The 27304-nt window shown below is 44.4% G+C and overlaps 1 protein-coding gene across 6 annotated transcripts in view; it reads right to left on the bottom strand.

Annotated features, from left to right (window-relative positions):
- TRIO (trio Rho guanine nucleotide exchange factor) overlaps nucleotides 1-27304 on the bottom strand; it is a 339733-nt gene that overhangs the window by 100027 nt on the left and 212402 nt on the right. For all 6 annotated transcript variants that reach the window (XM_059416916.1, XM_059416919.1, XM_059416917.1 and 3 more), the window contains exons 17-27: nucleotides 25666-25857; nucleotides 25036-25185; nucleotides 21557-21671; nucleotides 17983-18098; nucleotides 13373-13495; nucleotides 6391-6585; nucleotides 6181-6296; nucleotides 5331-5397; nucleotides 4609-4718; nucleotides 3562-3631; nucleotides 2843-2932 (exon numbers count right to left, since the gene is read on the bottom strand). In XM_059416916.1, the coding sequence (XP_059272899.1) occupies nucleotides 2843-2932; nucleotides 3562-3631; nucleotides 4609-4718; nucleotides 5331-5397; nucleotides 6181-6296; nucleotides 6391-6585; nucleotides 13373-13495; nucleotides 17983-18098; nucleotides 21557-21671; nucleotides 25036-25185; nucleotides 25666-25857 (1344 nt within the window). The remainder of the gene's footprint in view (nucleotides 1-2842; nucleotides 2933-3561; nucleotides 3632-4608; nucleotides 4719-5330; nucleotides 5398-6180; nucleotides 6297-6390; nucleotides 6586-13372; nucleotides 13496-17982; nucleotides 18099-21556; nucleotides 21672-25035; nucleotides 25186-25665; nucleotides 25858-27304) is intronic.

Below are 27304 nucleotides of genomic sequence, written 5' to 3'. Positions count from 1 at the left end.
GTTTTGGAGATGAATCTTTGCTATTTCTGTATCAGGAGTTTATCCCTTCATACAGCTGAGAAGTATTCCGTTTCATGCACACCCCACAAAACATCTGAGACATATTGCAATGTGTTTTGAATACCATTTTAATAACATTCAGAAATGCATCTCTGATATTTCTAAACACCAATCTCACTATTTTTGTTGACATTTTTAATACCTTATCATAGGATTATACTGCTCAAAAATGACAAGAGAGAAACGAATATCTAATGGGAAAAAGATAGTCTCTTCAACAAATGGGTGTTGGGAAAGTTGGACAGCAACGTGCAGAAGAATGAAACTGGACCCCTTCTTACACCATACACAAAAGTAAACACAAAATGGAATAAAGGCACAAATGTGATACTATAAAAATCCCTGAAGAGAGCATAGGCAGCAATTTCCATGACACTGGCCACAGCAACATTTTTCTAGAGATAATGCCTCCTGAGGCAAGGGAAATAAATGCAAAAATAAACTACTGAGACAACAGAAAAATAAAGAGCTTCTGCACAGTGAAGAAAACAAGCAACAAAACTAAAAGACATCTTCTGAGTGGAAGAAAGCATTTGCAGATGACATATCTACTAATACTGGATTAGTAACCAAAAATACAGAAAGAACTCATACAACTCAACTCAACACACACAGACACACACTCCAATTAAAATGGGCAGAGGATATGAACAGACATTTCTCCAAAGACATCCAGATGGCCAACAGACATAAGAGAAGACACACAACATCACTCGTCATCAGAGAAATGCAAATCAAAACTATAGTAAGATATCATTTCACACCTGTCAGAATGGATAAAATAAAAAGTATAAGAAATAACAGGTGTTGGTGAGGATGTGGAGAAAAAGGAACCTTCTAGTACTGTTCCTGGGAATGCAAACTGGTGCAGTCACTCTGGAAAACAGTATGGAGGTTCCTCAAAAAGTTAAAAATAGAGCTACCCTACCCTACAATCCAGGAATCATACCACTTGGGTGTTGACCCAAAAAATACAAAGACACTAATTCGAAGGGAAACATGCACGCCTACGTTTATAGCAGCATTATCCATAACAGCCAAACTATGGAAGCAGCACAAGCGTCCACTGACTGATGGATGCATGAAGAAGATGTGGTTCATCTATACAATGGACTATTATGCAGCCGTCAAAAGAATGCAAGCTTGCCATCTGCAATGACACGGATGGAGCTAGAGAGTATTCGGCAAAGCAAAGTCACTCAGAGAAAGACAAATACCACCCGATTTCACTCAGCTGTGGAATTTAAGAAACAAAACAAATGAACAAAGTAAAAAAAAAAAGAGAAAGAGAAACACACACACAAACCAAGGAAGAGACTCTGAACTACAGCGAATCCACTGATGGTTATCAGAGGAGAGGTGGGTGGAGGTATGGGAGAAACCGAGATGGGGATTAAAGAGTTTACTTATCATGAGAAAATAAAATGATTAGAGAAAATAAGACCAAAATGGCTATGAGATCAGAGTATTTTTCTAAAACCCCATCAGAGATTTAATCCTGCTGAAATAAGAAAGTTCGCTTTTTCTAAAAAGCTGTTAAAAAAAACTTCTGTGCTTCTAAAATTGTACTTTGGATGGCAGGGGCAGAGAACGGGGCGTTAAGAGGATGGCCTCGTTCACTGGTCAGTGGTAAATCTCAAACACAGACACCCGCGGCGCTCATTGAGCCCCAGAAAGATGGGCAACATCCCGTAGGGTGGGAACTGACAGCGAGACATCTGTGAGATCCCTCAGTTAGATAAGCAGAATTTCCTTTATCCTTAAAGGTGTTTTAGGGCAAAGGGTTTTGGTTTTTTTTTTTTCATTCGATTCCATATGCCACATGCTCTCTGTGCTTAGACCATACAGAATTCTAACTCTGCATATGGCCTTGATGTTGAGTTTCATCTGATGGTAAAGAGCGAGGAAGGTGTGAAAACCTGACAAGAAAGGGCAGCACGAGGCTGGGAGAGCTGACCTGGTATTTACAAAGGCACTCATGTGGGCTTACTGGTCACAAGAACGACCACTAAAATAGGGCCATCTCCAGGGCTCCACGGCAAAGACAGAAGTTAAAATGTACCCTAATTTCCCAGATGTCCAGAAAAGAGCATCACGCATGGCCACGCACACACGTAAGAACAGAAAAAAATCTAAAATTCTCACAGCCTTTATACCAAATTACACGTGATACTGAAAAATACTCTTTTAATCACGACGTATTCAGCACACTTGTCTATATTCCAGAGACCCAAGAAGCTTTCTTTATATTACTTCCATAAGGCTCCAACTGCCTTTGTACAAAATCACCTCCCTGCAATATCTTTCAAAAAAAGAGGACCTACATGTATGCTTACACCAATGAGAATATATTTAAAGAGCCTCCCAATGATCTTAGTTGTTACAGTGCTAGTTGTAAAAATTTTACTGATAAGCCACTTTTGGAAATCAATCACATGATAAAAATGGGAAAAATAAATGAATAAAAAAGATTCAAAGGTTCAAAGATTCTTTTTCCTTCATAGAAGGTAAAGCAGGTTTATAGTCTACACCTTCTGCACATGATATTACATTTAAGAATGGCTATATATAAATAGTAAGTGAGCTCATATACACACGGACCTGTTGAAATCTTAGAAGGATCTTTTAGAAACACAAGACTATCCCACCATAAATGCAACAGATAAAAATGAAAACACTCCCTCCCATCCATTAGGTGAAAGCTATGAGCAGTGTGGCATCTTGATGTTTACCAAACACAATGCAGACGACTTTACTGCTTCACCAGGGGTCTCTTACTTACGTCAAAGTAGGATCCCGCATGCTCTAATATCAGCTGAGTAGAATCAGGCTTATTTTTGCAGTAGGTGACATACATCTGAAACTTGTCTGCCTGTAAACAAGAAAAATTAGAATATCTCTTTCAAATCAAATGGCAGTAAGTCAAAATATGATAGACTTTTATGTAGAAAAGTAGCTATGGGGATGAAGGAAATTTAAGCTCTACATAAAGAGACCCTATTTTATACTGAAAGTTGTTAAAAATAAGAAATGCCATCTCCTGCTACCATACCTGCAGAAACCTCCCTCAGCCCAGTAAGTCAGGGCTGGGCACACCCTCCCTGCTCCCACAGACACTGAGGCAAACCCCGGCGTCCTGTATGGAGGGCAGGGCACAAACACAAGGCGACCGTCCGCCTCTCTTCTGGATTGAAGACCCCTCCCACCCCATCACTGGCCCCCCAGGCGTGGCCGGGCACTCATGTGTCCCTATGAATCCCCAGGGCCACTCACAGGCCCCATACACCAGATGTTCAAATGTTCCACTTCAAACCATCGCAACTACCAATAAAAAGCTCATTCCACATGACTATCTGGCTAGAAAATGTAATTCTTAGAGGCAAAGCCCACTTCTCTGTAAGCCGACACTGCAGAAGATGGTGACAGAAGAAAAATGAACCATATTCTTTCCAACTTCCTGCAAAGCCACAGCTGTGAGAATGAGGAGCCGAGGGTCCTCACCCAGGTGACAAAGCAGTGTCCCACGTCCTCCGGCAGCTGCTCGTATTTCTCCAGCTCCTTCAGGAATATGCTGCAGAGTCAAAATGGTATTGTATTATTAATAGGGTTTAACACACTTTACCAGTGAGCTAAGCCAGAAATCAGACCAAGCAGGCCAAGCATACCATTTCAACCAAATGCTGTGACACATCTACACCATCTAGATTTTAAAGATTTAACAAAACAGGTAGCTCTTAACTAGGCTAGGTTATTGTGACTTTCAATCAGCTAACATGTTTAGCCCTTAAGCACTTCCTAATACAAAGTCTACCCCAGCAGCCTACTTCCGGGGGAGTGCTTTGTTCAGTAGCTAAGGATGTTATTTAGGGATACAGATAAACAGTCAGAAGAAGTCACTGAGATTTCAGTGTGTTTTGCTGGGGTGTGTGGGGGGGGGGGGGGGGGCTGGGGCGTGAGGAAGAGTCCGGCAGCTTCGGCCCCATCATTATCCTTCCACAGGCTACTGGGCTGCAGAGACTCTGTCCAAAGCAACTTGTGCCTTTTCAAACAACAACAACAACAAACAAACAAACAAACAAAACAAAAGAAAACCCTTAAAAATAAAACCAAGTGCCTCCTATGGCCAATGGACAGAGCATCTTATTTTGGTCAGACTACACATCTGTTCTGTCTTCAGTTTCTCCTTTCTTCTTGGAAAAAAACACATGACCACACATCGGCCAGCAGCCCCGGAGAGCTCTCCTTTAATTCTGAGAAGGAATGGACGTAGCAGCTGGTGACACAGCTTCCTCCAAACACAGTGTTCACACTTCCCCTGACCTTACTTCTGTGGCAGGGAAGCACATGGAAAAAGCTGAATCTCTATAAAAAGCGTCTCTACAGTGTCGGGGTCTTTTGACAAAAGCCCAACAGGGATCATTCATATTTCAACAGATTCAATGAAACGGATGCTTAATTCAGTTGGAAGCTTCCATTTCTTGTTGTGACACTGCAGCACAGTACCTAGATTTCAAGAGTAACCGGCTCCCCAAAGATAAAGCCACTCACTTATTATGAAACTCATAGATTTCCTGCATGTTCCCGAAGATAACAAGCTCTCTGTTTACGATGCCGGCCGGGATCTCCTCCACCCCGCTGGTCATTTCCCACAGGTACGTCTGGTCAGGAGGGAAACAGAGGGATTATACAAAAACTGACAGCACACGTCCAAGAAACAGCTACTCCTGACATCTGTAATACACACCCAGAGTTCAGGAATCACTGAAAAACACATCTGAAGACTGTAACTTTTTATAAAACAACATGAAAAACCTTTCCCCAAAAAAGTCCCCGCAGTTTCTATAAGCACTTGGAAAGAGTTCCTATACATTCCAGCTCAAAACTTTCTATCCCCGGCTGCGAGTTTTGGAGTTACCCTATTTTGCAAGGTATGACAAATATTCTTTCAAACTACTGAGAGGACGAGCTGCCCATCACAATTAGTGGGCACATTTCTCTGAAGCTGCTGTAAAATTCTGTACAAAGAGACTGTCAGCCAGGCCGTCATGTGATGAATGGAATGAGAGGGTTACTGCTGTGTCATCTCTGGGATGAGCAAAACACAGGCTGGAACCACACCGAAGAGCGGAAACAAGAGAAGCAGGCTGCTGAGGCACACTTCAACTCTCAGAAGCAACAAAAAGTGTGATTATTTTAAGAATCGCCAACAGGTTGGGATAACAAACTCGCTTAGACCTAATCTAAATAAACACGCAAAAAAACTTACTTACATCCATACACTCGCGGAGGTCTCTTACGTAAGCCTTTTCAGTTTGAATTAGCTCAGCCATGATGAACCTTCAAAAGAGGAAGACAGCGGGGAGCTCAGCTTACGGGCAGGACACATGCTCTTTTTAACTACCTACTTTGATGGTTTACAAAATAATAAGGCAGTTTTAAAAGCATCAGTCAGTAAGGTGTACTGACTGAGTTAAGAACAGATAGGACAATAATAGTACACAGCCACCGATTCAAAGGAAAAACCGTTTTGGAAAACATTCTGTTGAGGTCCCCGCAGGTCAGGGCTTCTCACTCAGCACCGCTGACACCTGGGGGCAGAGAGCGCTCTGCTTGGGGGCTGTCCTGTGTCGTGGAGGAGGTCAGCAGCATCCCTGGTCTCCAAACACTGAATGCTGTTGCACATACCCCCTCCCCACGGTGTGACAACCAAAAATGTCTCCACATGGGGCGGAATGTCCCCCAGCCAGGAACCCCTGGTTTAGGACTATCCTGTCTTCATGAGTGTCTAGTACAGTGCACCAGTCGGCAATTCTGAAACGGCCCCATGTGTGTTATTTTTCCCCTTGGTACTACTACTTACTCATGACCTACTGATGACCAATGACCCTAAAACAGTTTGGCAACCCTGTAGGAAATGGAGGCACAGGGATGAAAACAAGTCACGGTTTCTGAAGCAGGTGACAAGGGACAGTGGCGTCTACGCTGCGAAAACGCTGCACACCCAGAGCAGCACAACGGATCAGCGCCATTTGGTTTCAGACACACACACAAGCATGTCTGTCCAAGTGACGGTCCCTTCACTTGCTCCGCGAATCCCAGCAGGTTCGGAGACCGGCTTACTCTTTCCTGCGGGCCGACTTCCGTTTCTCTTCATTGAGCTCATGAGCGGCATCGCGAAGCTTCACCTCCGACCCAGGGACACTGGCGGGGATTATGTCTAGCTGAAGACTTTTGCTCTGTGGAGGAAGAGAGCCAAGCAACTTCAGTTAATTCAACCTGGGCATGACACGAGCAAGAACACCTTTACTCTGTGCGCACAAGGCAATTTACCGATTTGTTGGAATCTGAAGAAATCCCCAGGGCTTTCTCCAAAGAGGTCCTGTACTTCTCCATCCGCAGAGAGAAATCCCTGTACCTCTTATCCACTGCAGTCACACATTTTTTTATCTCTGCCGCATGGGCATGCCCTTTTTCACAAAAGCCGTCAGCCAGCTGTATCAATAGCTTCACTCTCTCTTTGGTTTGCTGCAAAAAAACAACAGGAAAGTATTGTGAGGCAAATGAACTCAACTGCCAGAGACCAGAAACATAGTGGCAACTTGCCTACCGCTCTGAGCTCCCAACAGGGAAAAACCACAGGGGACAGAAACTTTCACCAAAGCTCCAAGTCCACCCATTCATCTCCCTGATTCTAGCCGAGCTACCTCTCCTCCGCTTGCCACAAAGAATGGCAGGTTTATGACCTTGAGAACCACCAGGCAAAAATCTAGCTTTCCCTCGGCAACGTCTCCATTGGGTCGATGCTCAGGAGTACCCTGTTGAAGGAAGACAGGAATGCTCGCTCAGACTCCCTCAGCGCCCTGTGACTCTCCACCACTGACCTGCTACATGCACCAGCTACAGAGACGCTCCCTGCTGCCCGCAGGTCCATGGCCCGCGCCTTTAGGGCAGCAGTGGTCATATACAGACGCCGGATTTCCAGCCGCCAGCATGGCAGAGGATCTCCCCCCGGCAGACCCTCCACGGATCCTTGGAGCAAGTCCACCTCGCATGTTCATTTCTCCTTCAGCTCTCAGTAGAAATGGAGGAAAAATCACTAGTCGGGAAATTATCTTCCTAGAGGTATTTTAAATGTCCTTCGCTGTTGTAGAGCTCCCTCTCAAAAAAGTTATTTTGTTTGTGTATGTACTTAGAGAAGATATCTTAATTAACTTAAACATAACTTGCTTACTTTTCTTCAAGTTAAAGATAAGCCTAAAACATTGGTTTAGCGTTTATGGCAGTGACTTCACTCAACTGATTTTTCCACCACATCCTTCCCGTGTGTTCCGACAAGGAGGCTTCCTTCAACGTTCCCGCTGGCTCTTGCAACGAGTACAGTTACTCCTCTGGCAGGGAACCTGATTTTTTCCACTGGACTTTATCGAGAAAATCTCTATGCCTAATATTCAGGAAGCTGACTTTAAACCCCCCCAACAGGTGTACATGAGAGCAGAGGCCTCAAAAAAAAAAAAAAAAAAAAAAAGAAAAGAAAAGAAAAGAAATCCCAAAAGGATAAAGGTCAGAGCTCAAAACCTGGATAAATTATCTTAGTTTATACAGTAAGTCTGAGGCAGAATTCACTAGGCTACCTGTAAAGCCAGCTGTCAAAATCCTTGGGCTCTGCACAGAACCCCCCGGGGTGACCTCACTGCAGCCGAGCACCCGACTGGCCAGTGTCCAGCATGTGGGCCCTACAGAGGCTCCCTGTCTCCATTTCTTTGCCCCAGCACCCCTCCAGCCCGGGATGCTATTCCCCCAGATGTCTCCGTGGCTCCTTTTGGTCTCCGCTTGACTAAAGGCCCCCTTCTCAGCAGGCCCCTCCCTGATTCCCTTAAAATTACGACTTTCCCTTCCTTTCATAGCTATCAGTTTCCTTACCCTATCAGCTCTACTTGTCCCCAAGGCACAGATCACCTCCTAACAAGGACCCAGCTTACTTACTACCATTACTGCCTGTCTGTCTCTTGTTAGAATGTAACCACCACAGGACCAGGATACCTGTTTTGCTCACTCATTGCCATCTGCCTGGCGCATAATGGACATTTACCAAATATTTCTTGAAAAAATAAATTAACATTAGGTTCTTTGTGCAAGTATGTATATGCCTGGAACTTTAACTGGCGTGGTAGTTACTGTAACAGGCATTAATATAATACTTTTCAAAAAACAAGTGAAAACAAAACTCAGATACAATCATGTCTCTGTGGAAAAAAAATTAACTACTGCAGATTCTATTCAAGCTGTTTATTGGAAAAAGTCAGCAAAACTTAAACTACCCTGAAGTTGACAGAGCTTTCATCTGGTATGGAAATGAACTAGGGTTGAGGGAGCTAACAGGAAAAGATTTGTCATCAGATCTTTTCTTTAAGAGAGGGAAAGGTGGAGGGGAGGTACAGAGGAAGAGGGAGAGAATCTTAGACAGACTCCTTACCCAGTGCACAGCCCAACATAGTGTTTGATCTCAGGATCCTGAGACCATGACCTGAGCCAAAATCAAGAGCTGGACATTCAACCGACTGAGCCACCCAGACGCCCCTCAACCAAATCTTCACTTACCAACACATCTTTCTGGATATGTTAAGAAGAGACTAAATATAAACCAAATAAAGAAGTCAAAGTTTCAGACTTGGAAGCATACATTCCAAGAGGAAGTTAACTTATTAAATTTTATTATGAATTTTATTATTATTAAATTTACTATGAATTTTAATTTGAAATTATTAAATTTTATTTTATTAAATTTTAATATGAAAGACAATTAATAGGAGTATGGTGGGATTATTAACAAACTGCGTTGCCTAGATAAGGTTACACTGCTGTGTGCCCAGATACTACTGTGCTGAGAAGCACAAAGAAGGTTCTGTGTGACAGCCAGGGAGCACCTATCTTCCCATGCACCATCGGTGAAGGGTACTCAGAGTTATGCGTATCGTTAACGAGGCAAGAAAACTGTGTCCCATCTTAAGCACCAAGGTCACCAAAGTGAAGATAAAAAGGACAACTGAAAGGGAAAACAAAAACACCAAGAACGGGCAGGAGGGTTTTTGCCTAGTACACATCATACAAAACAGACCAGGTGCCAATGTGTAACACCACCAACAGGCTACTACTGAATAGGACACTAGATGCCGCAGAAGGTGGCCTAGAGGCAGAGCCTGGTAGCTTGCAACTTTATTTAACCATCGGTAGTCAGTTTCTCCAATAGCTGTGGCCGAGCCACTCCCTCAACCATGGCCTCCCTCCTCCCTCCCTGATGGCTGTCTGCTTTCTCTCATTACTTCGCACGCACATGAATATATATTTACCCATTCGTCTTGTTATTGCCTGTTTCTCTAACTAGAAACGGCAGTCCATGAGGCCAGCACGAGGAGTGGTTTCTGGTGAGTGGCAAGGGCTCTGTGAATAATGACTGAATTAATGTGATAAAAGTGAAGTATGATGAATCTGCTCATTCATGAACCTTTTATATCTTGATATATATTTTTTTAATTGGTGTTTTTTAAATGTATGCATTGAATTCAAAATTCAAAAGGTAAAAGAGGATACAAAGTGGAAAGTCTTCTTGCCCTGCCTTCCCATGACCTGTCTCAGTGATCAACATCCTATGTTATCATTCCAGAAACGTTTTAGTACAGAAGGGATTACACCTATATTTTATTCTCTCTCTCATTTTGTACCTAAATGCTTGCACAGAATAAGCCCTGCTCTACACCAAGTACTTCCCATTTAACAACTCAATTATCCTCCGCCACTAGAACACAAGCAACACCCTTGTTTCATGTTGAGAGCAGCATATTGTTTCTATGAGCTAATGCGCTTGCACTGATGGGCCCTTCATGCTGCTCCTGAGCATGTTCATCTGCGCACGTGCAGAGGCTGCATTTCGAGATGTGGGCCTGGGGGGCTGGGCAGAAAGTGCGTCTGTGATGATGGTTGGTGATACGGTGACACCCGCAGAGGTCACCTCCATTCACCACTCCCAAGACAACAGCTGCAAGCTTCTCGATCTTTGCCAATCTCTTGGGTGAAAACAGAACACACTGCAGTTCTGATGTGTAATTTTATTTTAGATAAATTTGACAATTTCATATATTTAAAAGCCATTTGTAATTCTTTTCCTGCGAGCCCTCGTTAACATCTTTTGTTTACTTTCTTGTTTTGTCTCAGTGATTTAGAAAAGCTCTTTACTTCTAAGAAATCAGCCCTTTGTGATATGAACTGTGTATTTATCTTCTCTGCTTTTTGTCTTTTAGTTACAGTGGACTGCCCGTTAGCAATTTTCATATTTTATTGTGTGTGTGATTTTTATCTTTCTTTTATGGGCTTGGGTTTTGTGTCCTGTTATTTCTTCTAGTGGGTCAGGTTTTCACTGCTGCTACTTCAGCCCTTTTTCTGACACTTACCTTGGTATCAAGGTGGGATATGAATCCAACTCAGTTTTTCTCCAAAAGGCTACTTAACACTATGAAAAAAAACTTTCTACCTCTTTTAAAATGAAGTATTATACAAGTCTTCATCATTATTTCTAGAGACTCTTACAGAAGTAGATTTTTATTGTAAAAGAATGCAAATGTTGTAATTTGAACGACCTCATCAGTCAGCACAATCAGGGGCTTGTAGAAAAGTAAAAGCAAACTGAATTTCTGAGTCTACCAGCTCAAAGGATCTTTACTCATTATGTTCTTAAGTAAGCAGAAATCCAGAAAGGACGCACATTCAATGGTCTTGGTCACTTTCTGGCAGATTAAGGCATTTGGCGCTGGGGACACGGGTGGCGGAAGTGTGAAGGCAGGAGGAGGCCGTGGATCCGACTCCAGTGTGCTTATGTAAATACCATGTGGGGCCTTGCTTAAATTTGCTCATTTTCAGATCTCACTCCTAAGGAGTTTAAGTCACTAAGTCTCAAATAAGGACAGAAACTGGCTTTTAAGTAAACTTATGACCTGGATGCAGGTGATGCCTGCAAAACACTTTGAGAAATTATTACATTAAGAGTGGCAAAGGAATGCAGCTGAGTCATAGGTCAGATAGTAACCAAAAGGCTTTACTTCTATTACACTAAATATGTTATAAGAGTAGCCACTGTAACAACAGAGCTGGAAGACCGTCAAGTCAAAGCAAAAAAGAGTCTCTACATAACAAAAGAAAAATGGTTTCTTAAAGACACTGTGAGAGGGGAACAGAAGGCGAGCAACACCTCCAAGGGCCAGAGCAGGGGCTGTCTAATTAAAACAAAGGCAGCCAGAAACCAAAAGAATAAAAAGGCTAAGAAAAAGAATAAGAGGTATTCTTTTCAAAATCTACCAGTTCCTTTTGCCAAAACTGATTCTGTATATTCAGTGAAAGAAAGAGCTCTGTATATCTGGGAAACAGCAAGGTCAGATATTACCTGTGATTTTAAATGCTTATTTTTTACAAAATGCAAGGGCGAAAAGATGCCTGCTACTGCTCATTCTTTAAAAACCATACCCCAAATTTGAGAAGGGAAATTCAGAAATAAAAAATCCTTTCGCATACAGCCCACTGGTGGAACATAGCTGCCATGCTAGTGCACTGCAGAGAGTGGCATTCACATCACATCTGTGTGCCTGGCGCCCCCTGGGGTTGTGCAGCGACAGGGGTGTTTGTGCATAATGACCTGCAGAGGGCAGCATTAACAGAGATGTAAGCTCGTGAAAAGGAACCAATCTTAAATCTACCCTCTGAGTGGGATCTTAGGCATTTTCTTAATACCTATAATCAAAGGCTATTCAAAGAAACAAAGATAGATCATATGAGGCACACAACTATAATTTATTATCCAACTATTAAGAAAAACAAAAATTATACAGCCAAAGTGGTGCTGTATCTAGGAAGCAAAAGGCACGCTCTTACCTGCAGGGGCAGGCAGGTCAGCTCTCCTCAGATGAGTGGGTGGGCGACCTCTGGGTGCTCATGGCCCCTCTGCGTGCAGCTGTCATTGCCTGATTGCCTGAGCCTGCCCCCGAGTCCCAGTGCTCACGGTGCCCCCACCCCCCACCACCAGTGCCAGCTCTTGCCGAGCCCCGCAGGGGTCAATAGTGCCCACAGTGGCACTTGACTGTGTGCTCTTCCAGAGCAAAGACCGGGGGTTCCCAGAGCCCACATCTCGTGGGCGGGCAGAGGGCAGTAAGGAATAGCAAGAGGGGTCAGAAACAGTTACAGAAAACAAAGTACAGATAAACATAATACAAAGTAGCTGTTGCCACTCTAGAGGATTTAACAATTTCCCACTGACGATTTTCAAAGCCACCTTAAGGGCAACACGAGAAAATCATTTTTTTTTTAACTTTGTGGGAATACTTCTTTTTAACTAAATAGACTATCCAGCTTAATCACTTATTTCTACCAGTAAATCTGAATTTCCAGTTTTAAAAAAAAATACCACCTCAAATCTATCATCAAAAACAGAGGCACTTCTGAAAATATTACAAAGAATGTATATTCAAAAACTTTGAAAAACAAAAATAAAAATACCACAGGTTGAGAAGGGAACTCTAAAAATCTCAAAACTGTTTTGAGGTAAAACAGCCTCTGTGGGTATATACTCTAACGTGGAAAATGTTCGTGGCAATGTGTGGAGTCTTACAGATTGGCTTAAAAATTCATCTTTACTCACGTATATTACATATGCCATGTGTTTAATTTTACTTCACCTTTCAGGAAGAAAGTGAAGATGAGTCCACTCGCATAAGCCCATGTACAAGCACTACAAGCCCGCAGAGGTGAACTCTGCCAGCCGTACCCCAGACCGATTCCCGACCGGACCGGGCGGGGTGTGAGCAGGGCTATAGCAGGAAGTGTCCCTGACCAGACACCAGGCCAAAGAGTGTCCACAAAACACACCCACACCAAGTCAGTAACACCACACAGTGTTTCCTGAAAATATCAAGTACTCTGAAAAGACCTCGAAAAAGAAAATAAAAAGGAAAAAAAAGTAATGGAAACGACAGAAGAGAAAAGATAAAGGTATTCTGCCAAAATCAGAGGATCCAAAGGGAACACCACATAAAGGGAGGGACAGCTGAGGACAAGCATGAAAGGCAGAAGGAAGTGTCACCTACATTAATGTATGATGAGCCACTGGGGTCCCACTATTTCTCCAATTTTGGGTAAGGAGTTTAAGTGACTTATTTTTTATTTTATTTGAGAATTACCTTATGTACATGAAGTGTCCTGTTCTAGGTTATTCTGGAAAACCTGCTGGGCATCTATGTGACTGAAGAGATGTTTATTACCAACCTGAACCTACCTTGGCAGTGATCTGAAACTCCTCGTGCTCTTTCAGTAGCTCTTGGGTGTGCTGTATGCTTGAGCCCGTGGAGGTGTGTGTGGAAAGATAGAACTCCCCGTTGTCATGGATCCATTCTAAAGCCTAGAGAGGGAAGGAATAGAGACGTTCATGGCTGAGCCCTGGTAAAGGCAGCCCCATTCCATGTGCAGAGCAGGCAGATGTGAAGCCACAAGCCAAGGCTGGCACATACCTAGAAGTACTTGCCTCAAGGACAGATGAGCTTCTGAAATAACTATTGTAAGTCCAAAAGTAAAAGAAAAACCCTGACATTCTAGGAAGCACATCACTTATATCACAATGATTAAACAGTTCAAGAGGTTCTTAGAGCTGTGAAATACAATCACAACAGAAGCAGCGAACACTAAGATCCTTTCTCTAAGATACTGAGAAGGTGTGGATGGGGGGCAATCTGAGAGCCTCACGCTGCTAAATGTTTAGGTCTTATTTCCTCTTCCTGCCTTCACTGAGTATCAGTGGGACCCACCACACTTGCTTTTTGGGGGTCCCATCCCATGATGCCCAAACATGCCATGGGGTTGGGGGACGCCAGCAGAGGATGGGACCTAATCCTTGTGGTGGCAGGAGAGAAGGGAGCACACCTGAGAAGAAGGGGGCCAGAGAGGCTCAGACTGCAAAGACCCAGTTCTAGTGCATACGCAATCTCGTGCCCTTAGATGAAAGTGGTTTTATCACTTCTATTTCCACGAAGCTAAAGTGAAATCAGACTTACTCAAACATATGCATCTAAAAACCCAACACTGTGGGAAAGAAACATAAAAATGGAGAAGCTTTTACATTTGCCGTTTGTAGTCTCTGGGTCATCTGTTGTGCTGTGCTCGTCTTAGAGCAGAAATGTCACCGTGTCTCTTAGCTACGTCACAGCACCTACAGCATTTTAGAAGGACAAGTGAGAAACCATGACCTGGCCAGATGACTTACCATGCAGCAGATTGCACGGGAATTATGGCGGTCAGGCTACAGCCCGCCCAGGACAGTGTTAACACTGCTGCCGGCTGGAGGCTGAAAGCGATGCTTGTCAATTCCCTCCAAAGGTCCCTGGTTTTTTCGTACTTAATCACACTGTCTCCGGGGGCCTACTGTTGAGTCAGGTGCTACCTGGGGGACTGGGGAATGAGTGGAGCTTCGGCCCTGCCCCTGCAGACTGGGCAGGAAGTGGGAGACGAAGAAAGACACACAAAGACAAATGAGAACTGGGGCACCATACTTAGAACGGAGATCAGCAGAGGCGATGTCTAGGCCAGGAGAGGCTGGCTGGAGAAGCAACAGGTTCGGAAGAACAGGGAGAAACGCAGCAGCAGAGCGGAGTGCACCGTGGCCACAGGCTGCTGAGCTGGTCTGCTGCGGGGCCTAGAGGAGAAGCTGGAGAGAGACTGGAGGGCAGGAAGGCCCAGGAGCTCACCAGCACAGCCTCGACTTCTTTGTGAGAGCGAACAGGGCTGCCGTGTGGAAAAGGAACTGCAGTACACAGCGAGTAGAAGAAGTAGCCGATCAGCAAATGGGCTCCAAGACTCAGGGGGGACACGGCTGGGGTTCCTACGGCGTGAGGCGGGGGGGGCAGATCTGGCAGGGGTGGGAGGGCCGCACCTGTGGGCCTCACGAAGGAGTGGAGGTGGGAAACTGGGAAAGAAAGGAACCAGGTACTACACACCCTGGAAGGTGAGAGGGCACGGGACACACCATGGAAGAGGAGGAGATCCTGGGGGACACAGCTTATAAGATGAGGAGGGGGACACACCCCATAAGACAAGGAGGCCAGGGGGGACACCCACAAAGGACGATGGAGGCTGGGGACACACTCCATAAGATGATGGGGGCTGGGGGACATACCCACATAGGACAATGAAGCCTGGGGGACACACCCCGTAAGATGAGGGGGGACACCCACATAGGAAGATGGAGCCTGGAGGACACACTCCGTAAGACAAGGGGGCCAGCAAAATCAACAAGACAGGAAAAAACAAGTGTTGGCAAGGATGTGGAGAAAGGGGAACCCTCTTACACTGTTGGTGGGAATGCAAGTTGGTGCAGCCACTTTGGAAAACAGTGTGGAGATTCCTCAAGAAATTAAAAATAGAGCTTCCCTATGACCCTGCAATTGCACTCCTGGGTATTTACCCCAAAGATACAGATATAGTGGAAAGAAGGGCCATCTGTACCCCAATGTTCATTGCAGCAATGGCCACAGTCACCAAACTGTGGAAAGAGCCAAGATTCCCTTCAGCAGACAAATAGATAAAAAAGATATGGTCCATGCATACTATGGAGTATTATGCCTCCATCATAAAAGATGAATACCCAACTTTTGTATCAACAGGGACAGGACTGGAAGAGATTATGCTGAGTGAAACAAGTCAAGCAGGGAAAGTCAATTATCATATGGTTTCGGTTATCTGTGGAGCATAAGGAATAACATGGAGGACGTTGGGAGATGGAGAGGAGAAGGGAGTTGGGGGAAATCGGAGAGAGAGATGAACCATGAGACTGTGGACTCTGAGAAAAAAACTGAGGGGTTTGGAGGGGACGGGGTGGGGGGCTGGGTAAGCCTGGTGGTGGGTATTGCGGAGGGCATGTATTGCATGGAGCACTGGGTGTGGTGCATAAACAATGAATCTTGGAACACTGAAAAAAAATTAAAAAGAAAAGATGAGGGGGCTTGGGGGACACCCACAGAAGATGAGGAGGGGGGATAGGGTTCATGAGTCCAGTTCTGGTCTCAGCAAGGCCAAAGTAGATACCACGGAGGCAGCTGGGATTTCTAAATCTGCAGACCCGAAGTGGGGGTCAGGGCTGGGAGGTACCAGCAGAGGAGGTAAGAACACAGGAAACAGAAGAAAGAGCCATCCCCATACAGCCTAGGAGAATGCCAGCGGGGAGCCTGGGGAGAGCACTGAGGAGGCCAGAGGAGCCTGGGAAGTCCGAGGGCCGGGACTCGCCCCCAGAGCCGGGGCCTGAATCAGCACTCTGCATTCCTGCCAGTTAAGCTCAGGGTGCCGTGCATCAGGGAGCGCCTCCAGAACTGGGGTTATAGATAAGCAGTTTCAGTGCAGGACTGTGAGCACAGTACAGAACAGAACCCAATAGGCTTGCAAAGGCCAGCACTTCCAGATTTCATTTTGGACAAATGAACTGACTTCAGGAAAAAGCAACAACACATTCCATTGTTTTTCTCTATTAAAGTAATTATTTACAATTGTGTTCTCTGTAGCTAAATGACTGCTAGTCTTTCGGCAGAGAAACAATAAAGAAAGACATATGAGAAGAGATTATGAGACAATCTCTACTTAGAAACAAAATTAGGCCCCGTAAGTCTGAAATTTGGTTGAACTGTCATTAAATAAAATATATTTAAACACTGAAAAATGCTGCTTGCCACTTCTGTTGGGACTCTAACTACTTCTGGTAACATCAGCAGAGATAAGGGAAGGGCTGAAGCTGGTGCCAGGTCTACAGTCCAGGAGCTCTGGCTTACTAGCCTCAGGGGAACTAAGCCGTTCTGAGCCCCTCACTGCCCACCTGAAACCAATACTGACCAAATCGAAAATATTCTCCCTAAGTGGGAATGAGGAAAATTCAATCTTTCTTGAGCTAAAAGATTTAACTGAATGCCAACTCTGTGGCAGGCACCGGTGAAATTAGAAGACTGTCCATGTCTGATACAGTGACCACGACCCACAGCACTGAAGAGGCCCCAGTGACTTTAAGCTCCCCGACATGCAGAACACGAGATGGCTCACACAGGTGTTCTGCAAGCGAGACTTCTGCCCTCCGTGCCCTCCCGACTCTCTACATTCTGGACCAACAGCTTACGGATTCCTGTGCTACCGTTAATGCCAAGAAGTGACAGGAATCGTAGTTCATGTTAGGGTCAGACAGACTTTACCCTAAAACGATCTTCCACGATTAACCATACTGGTGGAAGCACTTATCCTAAAATGACTTCAGAAGACGGAAACTCTAGCCTTACCTTTTTACTTATTTTTTAAGTAGGCTCTACACCCACCATGCGGCTTGAACTCATGACCCTGAGATCAGGAGTCCTGTGCTCTACTAAGTGAGCAAGCCCCATGCTCCGCAAATGCACTCTCTTGAAGTCTCTGAATTAGTTAACTGCATGAACATTTTTTAACTCTGCTGAATTCTTAGAAATTCTGAAACATTTCTTACCTAATTTTAGCTCAAGTTATCTGAAGAACAAAATTTTATCTTGAAAATATAATTACAGCAAAAAACAACAAAAAACCCACCCACTATAGTATTTCTACAAGTACAGAACCTAGCTTCTGCAACAATTTTTGAATCATTGTCATTAGGGCTTGTACCTGGTGGTCTTATGTCTGAGCTAATGGCAGGGGAGGCCAGCTGTGTGACACACTTGCTGAGGGCCCAAATCACATTTTTACAGGGTAGGGGTTTTCTTTTCATGATAAATTTATTTAAAAGACATGACTGTTTTGATCATTTGAAAGTGGTTTTCAGAAACGGCTGATGTGTCAAGAGCCACCCAGTGGAGGCCAGAGAGCATGGGGGAGCCTGGTGTAATGACCGACCTGCTTGGCACTTCGTTCAAAGACCACGTACTGCTGGCACTGGTCTAGCCGTCTCTTTCTCATGGTCCAATAATGCAATACCCTGTTCTCCCGCTGGAAGAGTTCATTCAAGATATCTAAGAGAGCAAAAACAAAGACGTATGTTGGTACTTACAAGCAGTGGAAACACTTGCAAAATCCCATCCAATGTTATTTAAAGACTTTATGCAAATGTCAGTGCAAGACAGAGTATTAGATTAAGGGCCACACAGCTTGCTCTCCCCACTCAGTGAGTGAGTGTGTCCACCAGAGCTCTCCTTCTGCTCTTACCCCAATCGGTTATCTTATGATTGAGGTCATGGGAAACTGAAGGCTGACGTCCAATATCTCGCGTTATCTGGATGAGTGGGATAAGCTATGCACCCCCTGAAGGGCAATCTGACAATGGCTGGAAAAACTTCAGGAGTAGGTAATTTGTTCAACAACATTAAAACCTTCTTGTAGAAGTTATTTAGTATATAGGATCTATGTCATAATGGTGAAGTACTAGAAGAAAAGTTTTTTTTCTTCTCCTTTTTTTAAAAAATAAAGACAAAAACAAAAATATAAATCATTAGGAGGAGCAAGGACACGAAGCAGAGAAGCATGGAGCCAGAAAGGCCAAAAAACCCCGATAGATAAAAAAAAAAAAAAAAAACCCACCATAACAGTACAGCACCAATAAAAAGCAAGTTAAAATTATTGGAAAAATATAAGACACAGACAAAATGTACTTGCTAGTCAGGAAAAAGATGAAAGGTTCATTAGAAAAATGAGCAAAGTGTAAAAAGATTTATTTTTATTTTTAGATTTTACTTATTTATTTGAGAGAGTGATCGTGCAAGAGAGCGTGAGCACAAGCAGGTGGAGGGGCAGAGGGAGAGGAAGAAGAGACTCTCCTCTGAGCAGGGAGCCCTACATGGGGCTCAATCCCAGGACCCTGGGATCATGACCTGAGCTGAAAGCAGACGCTTACCTGACTAAGCCATCCGGGTGCCCCGAGCAAAGCATATAAACATGAAGCTTGTAACATGACCACTAAATACACACAAACATGTTTAACCTCACTCAAACAAAGAGGCCATCCCGCACGCTTTTCCTGCAAGCACTGGTGCTATCCAGCACTGGCAGGATGGGGGGAGAGGAACATGCATGGGTGACCCCGTGTTACTGAGGGGAAACAGCACCACTCTTGCAGCGGGCACTCTGGCAATAGGTGGCATCACCGGAAGCGCGCACATCTCTGAACCAGCAATTTATCCTTCAGATGTACGGCGCTTACACAAGCCATATGTACTCGGGTGCATGAACATGAAGGCACTGTTTGGAAAAACTGGCAGTGACATCTGAGCCCAACTAGGGGACAGGTTAAGACAACTATGAAATCATTATACTGGACATTAGATATCCATATGATAGAGCAGATCTTTAAAGTCTGATATAGAAAGAGGACTAAGATACATTATTATTAAGTAGACTCGACACCCCGTGTTGGGAGCCCAATCTGAGGCTTGCACTTACCACCCTGCGATCAAGACCTGAGCTGAGATCAAGAGTTAGATGCTTAACATGAACCTGTGAGCAGGATTTACGAGGGAGCTCGGTGGTCATGCTCCACTATCTTTACTGAAAAAGTAAACTAATGTAGTGACACAAATTAAGACTTTGAAGTTTGAGGCTAGTCAAAAAATTAAGCTACCATTTAAATAAAAACATCACGTGTAAAACTAACATGAGCCAATGGGTCATTTCCAGGCTCTTCTTTCTACAGTCCCTGCCTGGGGCCTGACTGACTTGGGGAGAGTAAGCGGCCAGGCAGAGCATGGAGCACCCCACCGGGACTAGGACGGAAACCGTCCTGGGGCTTCCTCATGCCCCTGAAGGACTATCTGGGGTCCTGGGACACAGTCTCTTCCGGCACCATCACCCTTACGTGGATTTACTGCACTGTTACACATGTAAATCTCTTGTCCCCAAGTGCCCAATGAGAGAAACGGGACATTTCGGTTTTAGCTCTTCAGAGCATCCAGAATGATAACACAGAGCAGCAAACACAGTGACCACCCAGTAAGTGTGCATGTGGGACACACACTCCTCACACGCACACACACCCCTCGGACTGGTACAACGTGGTAAGGATCCTTACATCTGCGATCAAAGAAAGCCGAGTACAACCAACAACCAAAGGCAATACTGATGGAGGAGAGAAAGGCAGTGACGGTCATAGGAAATGAGCCAAATGAACTGATCACCAATGCCAGTAACTTGCTGAGAAGTGGCTGTGTTAGTCACTCATCTCCCCGAGAGAGAAACCCACCAAAGATGACTCTCCTCTGTGTAGCCTGGGGACTCTACCAATGTGACATTTTTCTGTGACAACTCTGACAGATGAATCCAGATGAACAAGGAGGGAATATAAGGTACAAAAGTTTCTGCCCATTGTATGGGTTTAAAAAGTGAGATGAATCATTTGTTAATGGGTTATGAAACCCAACTCTGAGCGCTCAGGCTGTGGGCCCAGGTTCCTCCTCTGCTTACTGCCAGCCTCTGAAGCCCCCCGGGAGGACGGCAGGGGCCTTGCTGTCAAGACTCTCTCAAACTCTTATTCATTTTTCTGAGGATCTATTTCCAAGTCATCTTAATTGTAAAAAACAAAACAAAACAAAACAAACAAACAAACAAACAACTATGATTAAATCCAAGTTTTAAGTTAGAGAACACCTTCATGTATTTTCATTGTTAAGTACTCAGTCAGAATTCTAAAGTAAAAACCCTCGGTCCCCCTTGCTTCTATTCATACTGATCCTATTAACAGTTTAGTATCAAATTTTCCCAGATCAGTTTCTACGCACTTATATTATATATATGCATACATAAAAACATACCTTTATAGACTTTTACACTCAAATGATACCAAAAGGTATGATATTTGGCAATTTGATTTTATTAATGTTTTAAGTATATAGAATCAATAATACCTTCCAGCAAAAATTTGGTGTACAATTTCCTGACTTGAACTTTTAAAAGTATTTGACTATAGATAAATTCTGGTTTTCCCCAATTTACAATATTTTCCCTTGCTTGCACAAAATAGTCCATGCTAATAAATATCATGCTGCATTTTGTCCCTGCTTATACTCTTCAACTTTATTCAACAAAGTATCAATCTATATCATTTGCTTCATATTTTATTATTAGTCAAAGGTAACTGCCAAGAATGTTAATATGAAACAGACATTTAAAATGAAGCCGTGGGTGGCTCAATCCGTTAAGCAGTTAAGCGGCTGCGGCTGCTTGGCCCAGGTCATGATTCCAGGGTCTGGAGGTCAAGCCCCGCATCAGGCTCCCTGCTCACTGGGGGGTCTGCGTCTCCCTCTCCCTCTGCTGCTCCCCCAGCTTGTGCTTGTGCTCTCTCAAATAAATAAATAAAATATAAAAATTTAAAAATAAAACATAAAAACAAATAAAATGAAGCCCTGGATGTCAGGATCTTCGAACACTTCTTGCCAAACAACTCGTACTGCTCGCCAGTAGAATGACTCGTAGTGGTACTCACTTTTTACTTGTTGTTCAGGGGCTTTGATATGTGTCACCATTCCTGGCATGTTGACACTGTTCCTGTGCAGGTATTTCAAGAAGACATCTGCATTCCTTCTAGCGAGTGTGCAAGCCTAAGAGATACATGGAGGGCAGCGTGTTGTTAACATGACTTAGACAAACACGTGTTTTGAGTACATACGGACGACAACACCATACAGCTCTAACGCATGTCTTGACCTAAAACATTCATCGGGCCAACTTGCGGTTTGGAGAGTGCATAGGTTATATCCTCTTTCAATTTAAAAAAAAAATCTGTCTTGGAGCTCTTGCTCTGATGAAGCCAGCTGCTGTGTTGAGCGCCACCCTACAGAGAGGCGCACGGGGCAGGGGACTGAGAGTGGCTGCTGGCAGTCAGAGGGAGAAGCTGGAGGCCTTCTCCTGCTAGGTCTTGAGCTGACCACATCTCCCAGGCAACACCCTGACTACAGCCTTGGGAGAAACCTTGACTCAGAGCACCCAGCTAAGCTGTGCCCGGATTTCTAGAAAAAGCAGACAGTATTTTCAGCTTTCCAAGTCATAGATTTTCTGTCTCCCTGTTGCCAGTACTGAACCCAGCCACTGTGGAGGAAAGCAGCCACGGGCAGCACGGAGATGGGGAGAGCAGATGGATTCAGCTCTCAGGGGCTTAGACTGCCAACACCTGGGGTGAGCCGTCAGTTTGGGGGTGCCTTGATTTGTGGTGTTACTATGGCAATAGATAACTGGTGGATTCCACATTTATAAACCAAATAAGTTAATTTTACTAATATATTTTTAAAAAACAAGAGGAAAAATATTCTTAATTATATTTGAGTTGGAAATATCTTATCCATTTCCTATCTCCTTTCCGGAGTTACTCTTTCTTCCAGAAGCTCTGTCTCCTCCTTCAGATACAGGGTATTTAGGCCACAATCTGGACAAGACACAGGGAGCTCATTGTTTCTGGGTGGTCACTGTTTCCAGGCCTTTGCAGTAGATGGAGTTGGGACAGTTTTTAATTAAAAGAAGAACGTATCCTGAGTCTCCTCAGATTAGCCTGAAATCGGCTGCGTTCCAAACAGTGAGGAAGCGGCAGTGGACGACCGTGGTTATGCGAGGAGGACGTCAGAGCCAACCTGACTGGAAGGAGCTTCCATGAATGGGACGAGTTGAGTATAAAAGGATAAATGACTGCAATTGATCAAAATATACCAAATATCTTAAAATCCAGGAAGACAGAACAAAAATTAATCCTATGTAGAGGTTGCCAGGGCAAACAACCCATTATTCTGAAAATGATAAGCAAATGGAAAGATTCAAGCACTTAGCCTGCCTTCTCTGGACACATTCTGTTTGAGAGTAACCAAATAGCTAAGGAGGGAATAATTCTAGCTCATCAAGGCAGAAGAAGACAGAATCTCACCATTCTGCAACTCCTAACGTGGCATTCTCACCCCAGGGTACTAGGCCCATCAGGTAAATGCAGACAGAGAAGCACATGATGGATGAACGGACTCCGCACATCTGAAGCACTGGGAAGTCCTCGTATCACACAGACACAAAGAGAAGCGGAACTCGTGTGCCTCCTAACAGAACACCAGGTATGCGGAGCACACGCGCACACACACTCACACTCCAGCCTGAATTGAAATGAGGCTCTCAACAGAACACACTTAGAGAATCCAGGATGGCACAAAATGACTCCCCAGGATGCAATTACAGAAATCCAGAGGGAGAGAAATGCTACAGCCTGGGTGACTTACTTCTTCAGCTAATAGATAGTAATAAAAGAGGGGCTGGTATTTAGATTAAAAGAGGCTTCAGAAATATGTCAATACAGTCAACAGGCGGACCGTGTTTGAATCCTGATTAAAACCACATATAAAAGACAATATTGGTCAATTTGAACCAATTGAATTCAATTGGACAATTGAAATGGGAAATTTGAACACTGTTGGATTTTGTATAAGAGATACTGTTAATTTCCAGGATCTAATAATGATATTGCAGTTGTTTCAGAAAGGCAGAATTTACTGTTTAGATACATATGGAAGTATTTACAAATAAAATGATGTAACATCTAGAATTTAAAGCAGCCCAGGGAAGGTGGGCATTATGCCCAGGTGCCGATGTTTACAGACACTGGATAAGGACCCAGGAGTTTGTTACCTGTTCTATTTTTGTATGTATCTTTAAACTTTCATAGTGAAAAGTTTAAAGATATCCAATACACAGACACTAGTGAACCTAGCTGAGTAAAGGAATGTGAACAGATCAGTGAGTATTTTATTTTATAATTTTATTTAAGTATCTGTCTTACTTAGACTACGGAGTATTTAATTCTGCTTTATTCTGAATGGACTGCAGAAAAAGAGAGGCAAATTATGAGGGTTCCAACCGAAATGTCCTCACAGTGGCGGGCATTTCATAAACGTAACAAGCAAGGACACATAAGGCCGGAGCTTTCAAGTCCCCTTTGAAATGGTTCAGCTGGAGGCTGAGGGAGTCACCAGCCGCTTTCCCACCCTGATCAGCTAAAAAGAAAGTCATGTGATGGAAACTCAAAACAAATGACCAGATAGAATTTTCTAAGAGTTACAATCTGTTCTCCCAGACTAAACAGTAACTCTGTCAGGACAGACATCACCTTCGGGATGGAAACAGAAACTATGAAATGTAACAGGAAATGGGGTCGGGAGGTCAGAAGGCCAAAGCAAAACTCAATAAAGTGACAATGAAAAGCACACACCGCACCTATTCTTGAAGGTCTGAGTGACGACAGGTAGAGCCTCAGAAGATTGTCAAGAGTGAAAGAACGCATCACAGAAACATGGAAATGTTGCCCAATGTTTTAAGCACCTTGTAGAACATCTGGGTGATTTAGGTACACACACGACAGGCAACTAGAGAACCTCCTCATTTAAAGCTTCTCAGAGTCCAGACTTCCAGCCGGGCTTGAATGGGATTAAGTTTCTTTTGCAGGAAATGCTTCCTGAACGAAGTAACCAACCCTGCATACCACAAGAGCTGTTCCTGCTTTGGGTCTACTCTGCACTGGGTTCAGGCTTTATTTCTAAAAAGGCTGAATTTCCAAAGGAAGATTCTTTAAGCTATAGGCATTTCTGTCTCACCAAATCAGTCAGTCTCTGCTCAGAATCATCTGGTGTTCTGATGTCCACCCAGGCCCTATTCACAGGGGTTTCCAGCTCTCTGGGAAAACCAGAGTGCAAATCACAAATGGAAGATTTTAAGACTTTCTCTGACCAGCTGGCCCGGGGCTGATGCAATGTCACACAGGGGAAAGCTGCAGGTGGGGGGAGCCCCCGGGGACGTGGAGGCAGCCAGACGCCTGGCACGTGGGGACATCTGTGGTTCTCTGACGGGACAGTCCAGACCCTGCCACCTTCAGGCAAACCCTCCCACGTCTGTGTCCCCTGTTCAGAGAGGCACCAGCACCCCAAAGGGCTGCCTACATACCTTCAGGAATGCTTCCTTTTGCTCCAGATGCTTGCTGATCATTGGAGTGACATGGTCTGTCTCCGAGTTGGGGCCCAGCTTGTCAGCTCCTCCACACCAGTCCTCTTCTCTCTTGTACTCCTGCTCCAGGCTCTCGAGGACACTGCAGACCTGTGAGCAGAGGAGTTGCAGGCTCAGAGCAGGCCGGTCAGGCACAGGTCAGCATCTCTGGCAAGTGTGGCAGGTCATATGCTGGGGACAAAGGTGCTGGCCTGGGGACCAAGACCATCGGAAGGAACCATGGGCTCTGTCTTAAGCGAGGACAAATGCAGGGGACAAAGCAGGCAGTAGACAGGCCTTTCAGAACAAAAACCAAATAAAAGCAGAATTCCTGGTCTCTCTCTGGTGTGTTTCAGCCTATGTATTTAAATGAGAGGAAAACGAAGGTCTTCTCAGCTCCTTTCCAACCTATTACTCTTTGATTCCTGAGATAAGCAGTAATTCTTCTACTTCTAGAATGCTCTTCCCTGCCTGCAGTTGAACTGACGGGCTTAGTAATGACTGCGGGGTTAATGACAGAGCTGTCCGATAAAACGCAGCTCAACATAAAAGGCTGGTCAGGAGCCCAGGGCACAGGACCTGCCTCCTCACCTGCTCTGAGGTTTTGTAGAAGGCGACAGACGCGTTCACGAGCTTGAGGCGGTCTTCCATCTTGAGCATGAGCTGCTGCCAGTGGGAGGCCACCTTCTCGGCGCAGTCCCGAATCATGTCCATGTCGTAGTGATTGGCCTGCAGCATGGCTTCTGCCTTCTGCTGCACCTGCAGGGCGCTCTGGTGTGTTTTCTAAGGAAATAGAAAGGAGAAGGGATGCTTACTTAACAGGGCTGCCATGCTTTTACTGGAAAGGAACACGGAAGGCTGCTGTGGTACCGCTCCTCCTGTTTTTATAGAAACAACTTCACTTAATACTCATTAGGACACTTCCACAAACACAGCAGACTGCTCGGTCAAAAAAAGAAGAAGAAGAAGAAGAAGTTGTTTTCATAGTTTTCATGCCTAACAACAATTGCATTTATATTTAAATTACCTAATGAAGATGAAATTCATTATGACATTCCAGAATGGGTCCCCATCGTGGGGTTCTCAGCTTGAGAAATAGCAGAGAAAAGCCTTAAGAGCCAATACTCTGAAAAAGCTGCTGAAATGTTCCAAGTTTATTCTTCCTATTGAGCTTCCTTATAACAGCAGCTGGAGGCACACAGACACATGGAGAAAAGGTGGCCACCCTGAATGCCTTTTTCATTTTTACCTTAAACTTTAGACTTGAGTAAAAAGTTTTCAAGAACTATAGACCTTTAAAAAGAGAGAGAGAGAAACCTAATTCAAAGCCAGGAAGGAGCTAAGGGTATACTCTGGAGGCTCATGCCATATTAAAATATGAAAATAACATCAGAAACCCAGTAGGAATTCCTGCTTGTGGATGTTCATTAGAAGATTCCGTGAGGGGCTGACAGGTCAGATTCTCCCAAAGAAGAATCACAGCACCAGACAGAAGAGCAGTTAGTGGGAGTACATGGGTCTCTGTGGACACAGAGTAATTTTCTTTTTCTACTTTTTTTTTTTTTTGCCACAGCAAAATTTTGCATTTTACTAGAAAGGTACTAAATGACCCCACAAAAGATTATATGCAACATGACCAACGCTGTCCTTCACCCAGACACACTGACACGTATTAGCAACTTAATTATTAGAAATCACTAGGCATAGCGTATAGTTTTCAGAAGATGCCTAGAGTCTGGGCTTCAGGAAGAAGTGTTAATATGTGTCTGTTGGAGCTGAGTAGTTGAAAATACGTCCATCTTGAAAATAAATTAATGGTATTTTCTGTGGCTTTTTTCTCAATGTATATAACAAGTAATCTGTAATCAAATGCTCTTTTTCCCAATACCTTGAGACTACCTACCATAATTAACTCCCCCCTCCCCAAAAACACAACAAATAATTAATTCATGTGCCGTGACAGTGAATCTGAGCGGGCCTGGACCTGGCCTGGCACTGACCCACGAAGGTGAGGACTGCTGCTTGGAACCAGGGTCGAGGAGTTCCATGGACGGTGCTGTTTATTGGTGATGTGCACAGCTCTGCTCTGTCCAGGAGCATGTGGCAAGACCCGCAAAACGTAAAGCCCCTCAGCCCAGACTCCAGCTAGGGTTCTCAGGTGCAGGTGCTCCTGGCAGCGGGGGCTCAGCAGACCAGGAGGGAGGCGGGAGGCGGGAGGCGGGAGGCGGGA

Source organism: Mustela nigripes, chromosome 12, assembly GCF_022355385.1.
Source record: "Mustela nigripes isolate SB6536 chromosome 12, MUSNIG.SB6536, whole genome shotgun sequence".
Lineage (NCBI taxonomy): Eukaryota > Metazoa > Chordata > Mammalia > Carnivora > Mustelidae > Mustela > Mustela nigripes.
This window is presented reverse-complemented; position numbering and strand designations above follow the sequence as displayed.